The 15,626-nt window shown below is 38.8% G+C and overlaps 1 protein-coding gene and 1 long non-coding RNA gene across 2 annotated transcripts in view; one reads left to right on the forward strand and one right to left on the reverse strand.

Moving 5' to 3' along the window:
* The window catches only part of LOC140482931 (uncharacterized), a 44,568-nt gene extending 40,158 nt beyond the window's left edge, over nt 1–4,410 (reverse strand). The window contains exon 1 of the long non-coding RNA XR_011961825.1: nt 4,225–4,410. This is a non-coding gene — a long non-coding RNA (uncharacterized lncRNA). The remainder of the gene's footprint in view (nt 1–4,224) is intronic.
* An 11-nt stretch (nt 4,411–4,421) lies between these two features.
* Nucleotides 4,422–14,225, forward strand: cox7a2l (cytochrome c oxidase subunit 7A2 like). Its single transcript, XM_072580686.1, has 3 exons — nt 4,422–4,564; nt 10,547–10,684; nt 13,638–14,225. Exons 1-3 carry the CDS (start codon nt 4,436–4,438, stop codon nt 13,779–13,781), a joined length of 411 nt encoding a protein of 136 aa, XP_072436787.1. The 5' UTR covers nt 4,422–4,435; the 3' UTR covers nt 13,782–14,225.
* The last annotated feature ends 1,401 nt before the right edge of the window (nt 14,226–15,626 follow it).

Consider the following 15,626-nt stretch of genomic DNA (forward strand, 5'->3'; position numbering starts at 1 on the left):
ACTGACTATGCATGCTCACTTTGGATGGTTTTTAAATGTGCATTTGTAATATAAAGCTGATTATTTAAACTATTTAAAAAAAAATCTCCTTTATTTAACATTTTATTTCTCTTCATCTATACTCTTTGCTGAAGTATTTTTAAAGTTTTCATTATTCTTTATTTCAAAGATTTCACTGCCACTACGTATGCTGATTGGTGTCAACAAATGCAACCTTAGTGGTATTGATTAAGGAGATTATTGTTTTTTCTATCACTGTAACAGAGTCATGGATAGAGTCATAAAGTATAGAAACAGGTCCTTTGGCACCATGTCTTTGCCGACTGACAAACACCAAATTACACTAATGCCATTTACCTGCACTTGGCCCATAGCCTACTGCTCATCCAGATGCATCTTAAATATCGAGAGTACCTTTCTCCACCACAGGCAGCATCTTCCACCTGTTTACCACCTCGGAGTTTAAAATATAATTCTCAGTTCTCCTCTAATCCACTTACTCCTCATTTTAAACTTGTGGCCTCTGGTCTTAGACACATCTTATTATTGGTTTTCACTCTTGATCTTCTCCGACCCCTTAGAGTTTCTAAATGTTTTTCTTTAGCTGCTTTTTGTTTTGCTCATTGTAGTGTTGTTATAACCGATATGTTAAAGACACTGTAAACCAAGCCAGGATTCTCCTGCCATAACCTTTCTGTTTACGTGAGAATAAAATAGTGCTCAGTACATGAAAACCATAACACACCCAGCTTCACTATCAACCCTATCCAGTAATTCATAAGATCATAAGAAATCATAGCATGTTCGGCCATTCAGCCCATTGAACTAGTTTCACTGAATTTGAGCATCTCTGACTTGGCCAGTATTTATTGCCCATCCTGAATCACCATTGTGAAGGTGATAGTGAGCTGCCTTCTGGAGGTTCTGCAGTCCTTTTACTGCAGATATATCCCCACTGCTGACTGGAAGGCAGTTTCAGGATTCTGTCCCATCAATAATGAAGGTACAGCAATTTAGTTCCAAATCAGAATATTACATGGCTTGGAAGGGAACTTGCAGGTGATGGTATCCCCATGTATCTGCTGCCCTTGGCGTTCCAGGTGGTACAGGTCACAGGCTTAGAAAGGAAATAATTCAAGCATATAATCTATATGGCTAGAACTAAGGAACACAAAATCATGTAATTACATTGCTGGGTATCATCACCAACCATTCAAAAAGATTTAGAGGAATAAATTTGCAAGCATATTGTACAGAAATGTGAGATTTACAGCGGTAGAGGGCCGTAATTATCCAAATAGAATGGGATCATTTGTATCGGACAATGAGGAGCAAGAACTTCGAGAGTATGTTCAGGAGATTTTTCTACAGCAGCGTTTTTCCAGTCCAATGAGAAAGACAACATTGCTGGACACAGTTCTTGGTGATGAGCTGAGTCAAGGGAGTAAGACCATAAGACCTCGGAGCAGTAATTAGGCCATTCAGCCCATCGAGTCTGCTCCACCATTTAATCATGGCTGATAAGTTTCTCAACCCCATTCTCCCATTTTCTCCCTGTCACCTTCGATCCCCTATATCAGGAAGAGAACAGTCATAGATCAATGATCATTGCATTATAAGGTTTAGGTTAACCATGGCAAAGAACAAAAATAAATTCAATAATAATCATCTGGGGAAAAGCCAACTTCAGCTGGGTAAAAATAGATATACCCCAGATAATTTTGAATCAATGATGAGCAGGTAAAATTGGAAGTGAACACCGGGCTACTTTTAAAAGCAGAAATAATTCAAGTACTGTCAAGAGGGTATAACAGGATTTTGATCAGATGAGCCAATGGCTGAGGAACGGCAGATGGAGTTAATTTAGATAAATGTGAGGTGCTGCATTTTGGAAAAGCAAATCAGGGCAGGACTTATACACTTAATGGTAAGGTCCTAGGGAGTGTTGCTGAACAAAGAGACCTTGAGTGCAGTTCATAGTTCCTTGAAAATAGGATTGCAGCTAGATCGGATAGTGAAGGCAGTGTTTGGTATGTTTCCTTTATTGGTCAGAGCATTGAGTATAGGGGTCGAGAGGTCATGTTGTGGCTGTGCAGGACTGGTTAGGCCATTTTTGGAATATTGTGTGCAACTCTGGTCTCCTTCCTATCAGAACGACATTGTGAAACTTGAAAGGGTTCAGAAAAGATTTACAAGGATGTTGCCAGGGTTGGAGGATTTGAGCTATAGGGTGAGGCCGAATAGGCTGGGGCTGTTTTCCCTGGAGCATTGGAGGCTGAGGGGTGACTTTATAGAGATTTATAAAATCATGAGGGGCATGAATATGATAAATAGACAAGGTATTTTCCCTGGGGTGGGGGAGTCCAGAACTAGAGGGCATAGGTTTAGGGTGAAAGGGGAAAGATATAAATTGGAGTGAAGAGTCAACTTTTTCATGCAGAGGGTGCTACATGTATGGAATGAGCTGCCAGAGGAAGTGCTGGAGGCTGGTACAATTGCAGCATTTAAAAAGCATCTGGATGGGTATATGAATAGGAAAGGTTTGGAGAGATATGGGCCAAATACTGGCAAATGGGACTAGATAAGATTAGCATATTCGGTTGTCATAGAGGAGTTGGACTGAAGGGTCTGTTTCCGTGCTGTACATCTTGATAACTCTATATTTCCAGAGGGGAGGAAGACCAGGCAAACAAATATAGAGTGCTGTGGATGACCAAAGAGTTAAAAATTAAGATGAAGCAGAACGTGCATACTCATGACAGATATAAGGTGGATGATACAATTCAGAAGCGAGCCAAACAAAAAGGTGCAGACGGGAATTGGGAAAGCAAATAAAAGCAACAAGAAGAGAGAATGAGAAGAGACTGTCAGCTAGCATAAAAGGAAATCCAAAGGCCTTTATAGACATATCAATAGGAAGAGAGTGCCAACAGTAGTGTGGGACCAATTATAGATCAAAAAGATGATTTATCCACAGAGGCAGGGGCATGGCTGAATCATTGAATGAATATTGTACATCTGTCTTTATCAACAAAGAGATTGCTGCTGACATCATGCTGAAAAGACGAGGTAGTTCAGACACTGGAAAAATTTAAATTAATTAGGAGGTGGCATTGGACAATCTGTCTTAAAGTCAATAAGACACCAGGACACAACGAGATGAATCCAAGGACACTGAAGCATAAAAGATGGAAACTACTGACCATCACTTTCCAATCTTCTAAGGGTGTAAAGATAAGTCCAGATACTCAAGGCCAGTCAGTGAAATGTGAAGTCATTCATTTTGGTTGGAAGAATGCAGAGATAGTATAAAGAATATAGTTGTAAAGGGAGTACATGGGTGGTGATGCACAAGAGCTGCATTCTCTCACAAAACATGGCATTCCGGGCTATATAAACAGAGGTGCAGAGTAAAGAACTCACAAAATTATGTTAACTATGTATCAATCACTGATTTAGCTTCATTTGCAGCATTCTGTCCATTTCTGGGTCCCTTCTTTAGGAAATATACAAAAGCATTAGAGAGGATGCAGAAGAAACAGTCCACTAAAATTGTTTAAGTGTGAGGAAATTCAGTTCCAATATATAGAAACTTTGGAGAAATTGGATCACATCTCCAAGAGGTTTGAAAGGAGACTCGATGATGGTATTCAAAATCATGAAAGTTCCAAAAAGAGTAGATAGAGAGAAATCGTGGAAAGATAGAGATCCATAGTGCACAGATTTAAGGTAATTGGCAAAAGAAATAATACCAATACAAGGAAAAGTATTTTCCATACAGTGAGTGGTGAGGTTCTGGAATATGGTGCCTTGCGGTGTGGTGGAGCCACAGTCAGTTAAGGCTTTTTAATGGGAATTGATGCATTTATCTGAAAAGGAGAGAATAACAGGACTGAGTGGAAAAGGCAAGGCATTAGTGAATTGCTCCATCAAAGGGGCAGCATAGACAGGATAGTATAATGGGGTCTGTCAAACATTCTTTTCAAGAGATTGACTTATTTTGAAAAGTAAACATTCATGGGCAAAACAAAACCCAGAATGGACTGACAGCGAAAGAGAAGTGCAAGGTGAACAATTATATAATCTCAACCTGACAGCAATTTGGCACAAACAGCAGCTTTCTGCGGCCCGAGTTCAAGTCCCACCTACTCTAGAGGTAACATCTCTGAACAGGTTAATTTCAAAACAACTCAACAGATATGGACCCGTCAATTAACCACATACCTTGCAGTCGCTTCTCCTTCAAAGTTACAGGATTCAGCTCAATGCCCCCGGCAAATATACGCAATAAATTCAACACTTTAAATCACACTCAATTTTTAGTCACTAAAGTGCACTCCCATCTCGCCGAGAAAGGTTTTCTTTAATATGGCAGGAACATTCAGGCGGAGCAGGGACGCCCAAGATGACGTGTGTATACGGCGACACTTTACGGATGGACCCTGCTGGGTGCCTTTCCTGTCGCAGGAGTGTCCCGACGTCAGGGCTGAACATGTTCTACAAGTTTAACGGATTCACGCAGAGACTGAGTGGTGGGGCTGGGCCTGTGGCCTATTGCCCGCAGGTAGGAAACAGTGGGCTGGAGGGATGGTGAGGTACTAGTGAAGGTGGCCCCTGTCGAAGCTGCGTCCGGGTGCCCGGCTTGACCTTGCTGTGGGGGAGCCGCTGCTTCTTCACTGGGACAGGCTGACCGGAGAGGAGACCAGTGACTCGGTCATTATCAACGTCACTCCAACCTAACTTCTCCGTCCTACCCATATTCTTTATTCATAAATTGATAAAAGTGCATTTAGTGACTTTCTCAAAGTACTTGATTGGTTGTGAAGAGCTTTGGAATGACCGAGGCTGTGAAAATAGCATGAGGTGGAGGTGCCAGTGTTGGACTGGGGTGGACAAAGTTAAAAATCGCATAACACCAGGTTATAGTCTAACAGGTTGATTTGGAAGCACTAGCTTTCAGAGCGCTGCTCCTTCATCAGGTAAATAACCGGTTGGACTATAATCCCTGGTGTTGTGTAATTTTTGACTGTGAAAATACCAGTTCTTCCTTCCACTTGAGGGACTTGACTACTATAGTTAGTTTTGCATGTCAGTGTAAGAAGACAGACTGTTCATCCCTCAGTGCAGTTATTGGTGAGACCACGCTGATGACCATCCTTGTCTGATGCTCAACTTTTGCACTTTTGAGATGGTTGGATAGGATCAGATGACTCTGATAAGGCAATTGAGTGTACAAACCAATTCTATTGACAATACAAAATTAAGGGAAAATCTTACCTGTAAAGAAGAGGCAAGGTGACCACAGAATGGGTACAAATATGTCGAATGTGTGGGCAAAAAGATGCTTGTTCACTTTGGTAGGAAAAATCAAAAACCAGGATTTTCTTTAAATGTGATAGTGTAAAATATTGGTATTCAGAGAGTTCTGGGTTATCTTGCCTACAAATCAACAGCTAACATCCTGGTACAACAAGTGATTAGGAAATCATATGTTATGTCAGCCTTTATTGCAAAGTGAGTAAAGTGTTAGAGTGTCTTGCTACAATCTAGACTGTCAACAATGCCAGTATCTCTTTCCTTAGGTAAGGGCCCCAAAACTGTTCACAGTATTCCAGCTGTGTTCTGACTAGTGCCCTGTACAGATTTAGCAAAACCTCCCTACTTTTATATTCAATGCCCTTTGAAATAAAGGCCAACATTCTATTTGCCTTTACTACAGGTCTTACCACTTACTATAATCACATAGAGCCTTGCTAAGACCATAACTGGAGGACCATGCACACTTTTGGTTTCTTTGCCTAAGGCAGGGCATTCTAACTCAGGAGGGAAGACGTGCAATGAACCTTCAGTGGACTGATTCTTGGTATGAAAGGATTGTCTAATGAGAGATTGAGTGGACAAGTCATTATTTGTGAATAAGTAGAACTGAGATGAGAAATTTCTTTCATTCAGACGGTTGTGAGTTTTTAGAATTCCTGATCCCAGAATAGTTGAAAATAATACTGATATCCTGATTAAAAAACGCTGCCATTCAGGTTGACATGCTTGAGTTAGGAATGCACTCTGCAATTCAAGTGCAGCAAAATTTTTGAATTGTTTTTGATGGTTACTCCATTCTGCATCTACTTTTCATATCTAGACCCTATGTCAGGCAAAAGAAAAGATTTTGTTGTTGCTTCAGGATTTACATCTGTTACTCTGGACACCCTAGGATACGTTTTATGGGATAGCAAACGTGTTGGATGTTCAAATTTTACCATTCTGGAGTTAATTTATAAACCTGTGAAAAGTTTTAGTCTTTATTATTTATGAACTTTTAAAACTATCTCTTGACAATCAGTTAAACATGCAGGCATGTTTTTATGTCTGGATTTCAGATTTTAACAGTACATTTGCAGGCAGTTGAAGTTACTGCCTCTTTTAGAGGAGTATCAATGATGAATGGTGGCAGTTTCACTGTCACTGCTATTGAAGAATTCAGATCAATTTTTAACATGTTAATAACTAGTTGAGGAAAGGGAATGTATTACAGCCAGCTTTTGTATGGCACAAAATAAGTGGGAAGGCAAGTGGTGAGGATTACATAGAATCTGCAGAGAGATATAAATTAAGAGAATGGGCAAAAAGTTGAGAGATGGAATAGAGGAGCTGAATATTATTTAAATGGAGAAAGTCATAGAAGGCCTCTAAATAGAGGGATTTGGGAGACCTTGCACATGAATCTCATAAAGCTAGCATCCACATTCATTGGTTAATTGGGAAGGCAAATGGAATGTTGGCCTTTATTTCAATGGGGAGAGAGCATAAGAGTAGGGAGGTTTTGTTAAATCTGTAAAGGGCACTCATCAGACCACAGCTGGAATACCATGAACCATCTTGGGGCCCTTATCTAGATAAACTGCATTGGAGGCAGTTCATTAGGCTGATCCCAGGTATGGAGGAACTGTGTTATGAGAGAGGTTGATTAGGTTGGGCCTGTACCTTTTGGAACTTGGAAGAGTAAGTGATAACTTTATTGAAATCTACAAGATTCTTTAGCAGGCTTGATGGGGCAGATGGGAAAAGGTTGCTTCTCTTTATGGGAGAGTCTAGAAACAGAAGGTAAAGTCTGAAAATAAGGAGTCACCCATTTAAGATAGATGAGGAATTTCTGCCGAGGGTAATGAATCTTCATTTTTCTACCACAGAGGGTTGTCCAGGTTATGGTGTTAAGTATATTCGTTTGTCATTGACAGATTTGATTTAATTAGAAAGGGAAGCAAGGATTCTGGGGAAAAGGTACACAAAGGGAGTTGAGGATTATTGTATCACCTGTGACCTAATTGAGCGGCAGAACAGACCTGATGGGTTGAATTCCCTGCTTCTGTACTTCATCTTATGGGCTTGCGCTCATATGGTCTTAATGTTTAAAATGCATCATTCAATGAGACTAAGTCAACATACCATCACTTAAATCTGTCTTCTTTGATCCATTTACCTAATTAGTCTCCTATGTGTACTGTTAAATGTCTATTAGTCTTGCACATAGGAGGTGGTGGTAAAAAGCTGTTGCTTATCTGTGTATCTTTGAGTGATTTGAGGAATCCCGCTGGAGATGGTCAAATGTGCTGTATGTCACAGTGTCATTTTTGGCAGTAAAGCAGTGCAGTAAATATGAGTGAAGATAGATTGATACGCACAACTAAGTAACATTTAACTAAACCTGAAACACCAGTTTTTGGAAGATGGAAGTAGGTGACAGAGTTTTACTGTTGGTGTCCAGCCCAAGTGAGTAGGCAGCACAGATGGTGTGCAGTGTTGGTATGTCACCAGGTTAGGGTGTGTGAGGGTGAGTTGGGAAGATGTTGTATGCATTGTGAGACTGGTAGAGTATGAGCATTGGTAGGAGCTGAGTATAGTAGCAGAGATAGAGTGACTATGAAGTATAAGAGAGAGGATGGTGGCACTTAAGCTATTGGCATGTATTAGGACATTGACTTACTTTCTACAGTGCTGAGCATTACTTGAGGTTGAAACTGCTCTAACCTGGGTGACAACTTCTGACCAGGCTGCCAGAGTCTGGTGTTATGGCCTCCACTGATGGCCATGTTGGAAAGACAATTCCTGCTCATGCCCCACCTTGTCCAGCAGGAGCTCCAGAATCCTGCCTTAAAAGCGGGGCACCAATTTGGGGCAAATGTCAGCAGTGATGTAAATGAGCAGAGTGATTTCGATGTCCATGTAGGTCCCTGAAAGTTGTCATCCAGGTTGATAGGGTTGTTAAGAAGGCATACGATGTGTTAGCTTTTATTGGTAGAGGGATAGAGTTTTGGAACAACAAGGCCATGCTGCAGCTCTGTAAAACTCTGGTGCGACTGCACTTGGAGTATTGCATACAGTTCTGGTCACCGCATTATAGGAAGGATGTGGAAGCTTTGGAAAAGATTAGATTAGATTACTTAGTGTGGAAACAGGCCCTTCGGCCCAACAAGTCCACACCGCCCCGCCGAAGCGCAACCAACCCATACCCCTACATCTACCCCTTACCTAACACTACGGGCAATTTAGCATGGCCAATCCACCTGACCTGCACATCTTTGGACTGTGGGAGAAAACCAGAGCACCCGGAGGAAACCCATGCAGACACGGGGAGAACGTGCAAACTCCACACAGTCAGTCGCCTGAGGCGGGAATTGCACCCGGGTCTCTGGCGCTGTGAGGCCGCAGTGCTAACCACTGTGCCACCCAAAAGGTTCAGAGAAGATTTACTAGGATGTTGCCTGGTATGAAAGGATGGTCTTATGAGGCAGATTTAGGGACTTGAGGCTGTCTTCATTAGAGAAAAGGTTGAGAGGTGGCTTAACTGAGACATATAAGATAATAGAGGGTTAAATAGGTTGGACAGTGAGAGCCTTTTTCCTTGAATGGTGATGGCTAGATGAGGTGACATAACTTTAAATTGAGGGTTGATAGATATAGGACAGATGTCAGAGGTAGTTCCTTTATTCAGAGAGTAGTAGGGGCGTGGAACGCACTTCCTGCGACAGTAGTAGACTCACCAACTTTAAGGGCATTTAAATGGTCATTGGATAAACATATGGATGAAAATGGAATAGTAAAGGATAGATAGGCTTCAGATTGGTTCCACAGGTCGGCACAACAGCGAGGGCCAAAGGGCCTGTTCTATGTTCTAATCATGCAGGGCAGCCCTGGCTGTCCTGGTGTGCAATGGTCTTTGCAATCCAACACTGGCTTGAGAGAAGGTGGCTCCTTCTGGGACTCTGGTGAGTTGCTTATAGAATTTCTGGTGCTAACATGGGACAGAAATCTAATGTGCTATTGCCATAAGGACTGAAGCTCCAATTAGTAAGATGTGGCAAGAATACCCACTTGCCCTAACAGCAAGAGTCACTCCACTGACCTTGAAGCGACTCTCACTTCGCCAAAGAATATTCAGCCTGACAGATGCAGTGTTGATAAGTGTATAAGAAAAAGTGGAGGAAGCTTATTAAAAACGAGAGGGAAAAAAAGGAAGGAGCTGGGATTAAAAAGAAATAGCAAAGTTTGGAATTGCAAAAATGACTGAGTCATCACATGTATCAGTGAAACAAAGATAGTAACTGTTACTTGCTAGTCTTATGTTTGTTTTAGTAAATATAAATGCCCCTTAGCTAGAGAGCAAGTAGAGTTGGCCATCCAAAGATTTGAACTATTGCTGCAAAATGCATATTTTGTCAAAGCTTTCTGTTTTGAACTATGTTCAGCCAATATGTAATTTTATTCCAAGTGGAGCTTTTCAGGCAAAGCATTGCTTCAGGGTCCTTAACATAGGAATGTTCTGATTTGTTACCCTAAACTAATGGTTGATAGGGAATCCATGCATCATTTTGCATTTTTAGTTTAGTAAATTGGATATTATAGTATCATTGAGTATTGATCTCAGTATTCATTTGCAAGGTTTCTTGTAATTTAGCCATTTTTGTGCAGTTGTTTGTAAAATTACACAAACAAGTAAAGTGCTCTTTGTGTGAATTTCAATTTTATTGAATGGTGGTAGATTATTAAGTACAGATACACATTATTATTGTAACTTGTATTGCTTAAATGTATGTTAGCAGTTTTCTACTAAAATCAGTATATTTGTCTAAAAAGATACGACCGTGGCTATATGTAACTAGTCAGTACAGTAATCCCTATTCAATAACAATGCCAAAGGCTAAGGAAACCTTTGGATTCCAGGCAATTTTGTTCCTACTTGTGATGAATTTATCGGGTTCAGGAGTTTGCATAGGACTGTTCTTGGTTCTGGTGGGTAAGCTCCATTTAGAAATTTGTTCTGTTTCGTATTATCATTTAATTTATGTAAAGTCATAAGGACATGGATATATCTTTTGTGCATCTTCAACCCACCCCCCCCACCACATGTGATATGTGCTAATGTGGTTCATTAAGACAGAATCTTGAAAAGCCCTGCCCTAATTAACCAGGTTGTAATTTTCTTTAAGGTGTATCATATACCCAACCTGTAGACACATGTTTCACTGGTTATGTTTAATCATTCTTATAGGGGTTGAAGCCTCTAGTTTCCACAGAAACCCCCACTATGATTTTTGCTACACCCACAAAACCCATATCTGAATTGGAAGGAGGAGGAATGCACTTCTTGGGACGGAATAAGGTGCCTGATTTCCAGCAAATGTTTCAGGTATGAATCAAAGTTTGCCTTAACTACAGCAAAAAAAATTTCAAACTACTTGTGCCTTTTTAAGGAATTCAAAGAATTTTAGAAATGATAAGGGATGATTTGTGATCTTGCATTATTACCTTAGAGTCCTGGTAATATGATGAATAATCTTTCACGTACATTCATGAAATTATAGCTCTGGTTGTGTAGTGTATCAATTACTGAGGATGTTCATCTGTTGCTCAAAACAAATTAAGCAATAATGTGACAACCTCTTCTCTCGGAAATCTAAGAAACAATGCACTGTTATAAGCTTTGAATTTGGCTAGATCAGATGAATGTCTCTGCACATTGTCTGCATTTGAATTGTAATAGGGTTCCACTATATTTCCACATGTCTATTTTGTCCATTGTTTTCACTTGTTCAAATTGAATGTATAGAGTTTACAATTTACGGGCCCTGATGCTCAATACAGACCAGTTAATGAAGTAAATTTTAGATTACTATACTTAGGCCAAATACCACCTCAGCAATGTGTATGGTGTATGTTTCAACACTCAGCAGGAGCTACAGATTCTTAATTATAGAGTCACTTTTTCAGAGAAAGAGTGGCATTTGGCTGTGTTGTTTTTTCTCAAATATGTCACTTCCAACATTTAACAATTCTCATATCTGTTCTTGAGAATAGCTGTTGCAAGGGATTTTCTTAACAGCAGTATAGCTGGGTTTTCTATGCAGTATAATTATTTTCTAACCATTTTTTAAGCTGTAGATAGATGGTCATTATGCTGAAATAACCCTTTACTCAGGTTTCTGAGTTTAAAGAGGGAAATATTTAGTGGTTGCTGCGTTAATAGATATGTAACAACCTTCCTTTTGAATAATGTATATTTGGAATTGTGCTACACAGTAACCAGGCATAAAGAGTTGGCTAAGAAGCTGCAATTTTCTGACAAGGATAGATGTCAACAGTTGCTGCTGTCTGGTCCTGACAGGTTCAGCTTTTTGATCATTTTTAAAAGGAATCTTTGTGGAGCTTCTGGAGTTTTGTGCAATGCATCAGTGGGAACATCTTGTCTTTGAGTCAGAAGGTCATGGGTTCAAGTTGCACTTCAAATGAGCAGAAGGAATTGTGAATATTGAAGACTAACTGGAATAATTGTAGAAGACAAAATAATTGGCAAAAAAAATTGAATTTTGTTGCGTACAGAACCAAAACCTATCTCTTGGGAGCGTGGAGTTCATGCCTAAATTATATTTTAGGCTTTGGTTATAACATATATTGTGACATTGTGATTCTAAAAACCCTTAAAGCTGATTTTTATTTTTGTCTAGAAATGGAAGTGTCCTAATAATAAGCCTTTTCAGAAAATGGCACCACACCATTGCGAAGTGCTTGTTTCCTGTCTTGTTAAATGTTTTTTTTCACTGTTTGAACTTGGCCTTATTTTAGGTATTTATTGCTTTAAACACTCTCAGTGAAACTGGTTTTATGCAGCATTAGTTTAATTAAAATAGTCTACAAGCGCCCGAGTAAATTTGTTTTGACCTGTTAAAAAGTATCCTGTAAAGATTTTTATAAAAGAGGGCAATTGGGAATATGCTAGGAAATGTCTTTACAAAACATTCAGCTCAAATGGTTTGCTGTTGTCTTTATGCTCCATGTAAACCACCTCCCATCCATTCTACCTCTAATGAAATCACTATTCACTAAAATATACTTGTGTTAGTCACCTTAAGTACATCGACAAGTAAGGTCCAAGCTTTCTCGCTGTCTGGATAAAGGCGCATCTCTTGAATTTTCCTATTTGATTTAATGTTGACTATAATATTTCTGTTCTGTCATTCTGGGCTCTCTCACAAATATGTATTTACCCAGTGCTAAGCTATTATCATCTTAAAGACCTCCAATACAATCACGTATCAGTCTTATCCTTTCCAGTGAATAGGCCCCAAGCCTACTTAAGATTTCCTAATAGGTTTAACCACTTAGTTCCAGTATCATTCTGAAATATCTTTTATGTACCTTCAGTATCTGTAAGTCACTTCCATAAGATGGAGACCAGAACAATTCATAGTACTCCATGCGGTTTAACTAAAATTTGATGCAATATGAACATCTCTGCCTTTCTGTAATTTTCAAAATGAACCCAGTGCATTATTTTGTCTTTTAGGCCTTTTATTGATCTGTGCTAACTGTTCTTATATGTTTGTGAAACATGCAGCACAGAAGAATAGAGTCTGCTCTGACTGTTTCAATCCAGTTACTGTTATTTTCCTTCTGTATTCTCTTTCTGTATCCCTGCAATTCTTCTTTTTTCCCCTCAACTACTTCTCTAATTTCCTTTGAATGTATATAACCTCTGCTAAAAGCAAATGCATTCCAAAATCTGTTAGTTGCTTAAAAAGGATTTTCCTTATTTTTCTTTGGTTTATTTGATAGTGAACTTGAACTTCTTTCTTCTGGTTGTCAACTGTTCAATTTGATTTTCTTTATCTACTTTCTACCTAGTCCTTTGTGATTTTAAAAGGTGTCTGGACCCCAGGTGCTTGTACTCCATATAGGATATTTCTACTCCATTTAGATAACTATTTTCTACGAAGTATATCCTTTCCTCTTCCTCGCACAATAAACTATATCACATTTGTCTATACTGAAATATATTCACATGTTTGTCTTAATGATAAACGTTCATGGGGCCATCACAAATGCATTGCACACCTTTTGAGTGTTAAAGCAATGTTCCTTCTTTTTCAAACAAAATGTCCACAGAACCTTTAAGTTTATTTGCTTGGTTGCATGTGGATCATAACCTAGAGAGTGTAACTTGTATTCAATGTGTGGGGGATCTTGTAGGTTGCTTAGCAACCTCCTAAGTTAGAGGGAACATTGGTAAATCAGGAAAAAGATGTTTGCTGTATGAGTGTGATTGTTGTGTTAAGTTTAAAATTTTTATCATGCTTGCTTTCTAGAAGCCAGATGGTTTGCCAGTACATTTAAAGCGAGGTGTCCCTGATCGACTACTATACAGGACTACAATGGCATTGACGATTGGTGGGACCATTTACTGCTTGATAGCACTCTTTCTGGCAGCCCAGCCCAAAAAACACAACTGAGAAAAATCTATTATGATTCCAAAATCTCAACTCAAGGACTGGCAAATAATCCTCTGTACAGTTGTAACCTGTTTACTGATTTCCAAGTTTATTTCTAGCAGTTTATCTAAAATTTGGACATGAGATTGATTAATCAACTTTAATCTGTGATTTGGTGGGAATTCCAGGGCCCAGGATTCTGCCTAATTCTAATGATTTGGTTTGATAGAAATTGTCATTGAATCATGTGAAGTGCTCGAGAAAATGTATTTAAAATTGATTAGGTGAATAAAACATAGTGCCACAGGTGATGGGACCTGGAAGTTTTTGCACTTGCCATGAAGACCATCTGAACAGATGTCTATCTTGTGAGGAATTCTTATTCATCATTGTCATAATATTTTGTGCAAATGATGTGCAATCTCAGTTATGTTTGTGCTGCTAAAATAAAGTTCTAAAAGTGAACTTTGGTAATGTTTCCTTGGATCATTTACAAATAATTTTTGGGCAGATTAATTTGCTGTTTTGGTAATGAATATGCATAGTTCCACGATCATTTAAAAAAAAATGTTGCTCTTGGTACTAATTTTTCAATATACCACATTCACTACTGGTAGTGCAGTTAGTCTTGCTTAAAGAATTGTTTCTTATTTTTCTCTGTTTAATTTGTGGAGATTTAGGAACAATTCAGCATTTTGTCACCAGTTTTAAAATAATATTGCACTAAAATTTGTGTTAAGAATATTTTGCAAATTCTCTGCTCCGCCTGACCACACTGAGTATTTTGTTGCATTTTTTGTCAGTCAAAGGTGTTGTAATTTGCTTTTCATGTGCAGCAGTTATAATGATTTTGTTTTTGTTACATTTTAAATAAACACAATCTTTGCAGTTTTGATTACTGACAGAAATATTGATGATTGAGTTCAGCAAATGCATTTTAACATTTCATTCAAATTTTTGGAACTTACCTGCTATGTGCAGAATGGCGATCAAAATAGCTTGTTATCTTAAAGCCTAAAATAAGTTCAAAATATCAAATGAAACAGGAAATACTTTTCTAAATATCAGTTTAGCTAACACAAAAGAGAGCCTGAAAATCATGTTCATTTGGTGTCCCTGTTCTGAATCATTGTCATGAACATGCACTTGACGTTAGAACTTGTGACATTTTCAGTCTGAATGCTAACGGTGAGAGCGAGAGGTGACAACTTTAGTTGAGGTTGAGGTGTATTGATTATTCTTATTATTTAAATATGGCTATTAAAACAACTCTTCTGCAATGTCAGCTAAACAAAATTCTTGCTTTAAATAGGAACACTTAGTGTCACCAATAAGTTTGAGTTCTGGATAGAGATTCATATCACCTTTTGTCTTTGTTACTAAGAACTTACAGGTATCAGCATTTGCTACTCCAATAGTTTTATCATTGTGCTGATTCAAGCCCCTTAGATTTGTCTTCCTTACCAGATTTGACATAATTTCACAGTTCTGTCATTTATTGTCGTATATAAACTCCAATTTCCATTTCAATGCAAAGGGGTTAAAAGGATATTGAGTGCTGAAAATTAATGCTATCAATAGCACTTTAAAAGTTAAAAATGTTTTTCAATCAATTAATATTTCTCTTTGTCCTTTCCAGAAGACATCTGATATGGTCAGCTGTACATATGAATTCAGTTATGTGAGATAGAGCTGTCGAAGATTGTGAAGACATTGGTTGCGGGGAGTGGTTAATGCAAGGGACACATTTGTAAATATATATGAAAAAGACTGAAGTCAGTGATTTTGGATTTGGATTTTGGACTTAGTGTTGATTATGAGTCTTTGGTATGTGGGGTATAATATAGGAGAGGGAGCTGAGAGGCT

This window comes from Chiloscyllium punctatum, chromosome 11 (genome assembly GCF_047496795.1).
Source record: "Chiloscyllium punctatum isolate Juve2018m chromosome 11, sChiPun1.3, whole genome shotgun sequence".
Classification (NCBI taxonomy): Eukaryota; Metazoa; Chordata; class Chondrichthyes; order Orectolobiformes; family Hemiscylliidae; genus Chiloscyllium; species Chiloscyllium punctatum.

What these genes read in the sequence shown, in the direction of transcription:
- cox7a2l (XM_072580686.1), top strand. Translation starts at nt 4,436, where the DNA reads ATGGACCCTGCTGGGTGCCTTTCCTGTCGCAGGAGTGTCCCGACGTCA. An exon ending in CTGTGGCCTATTGCCCGCAG is followed by an intron (nt 4,565 to 10,546) that starts GTAGGAAACAGT and finishes TCATTCTTATAG; the next exon opens with GGGTTGAAGCCTCTAGTTTC. An exon ending in ATTTCCAGCAAATGTTTCAG is followed by an intron (nt 10,685 to 13,637) that starts GTATGAATCAAA and finishes CTTGCTTTCTAG; the next exon opens with AAGCCAGATGGTTTGCCAGT.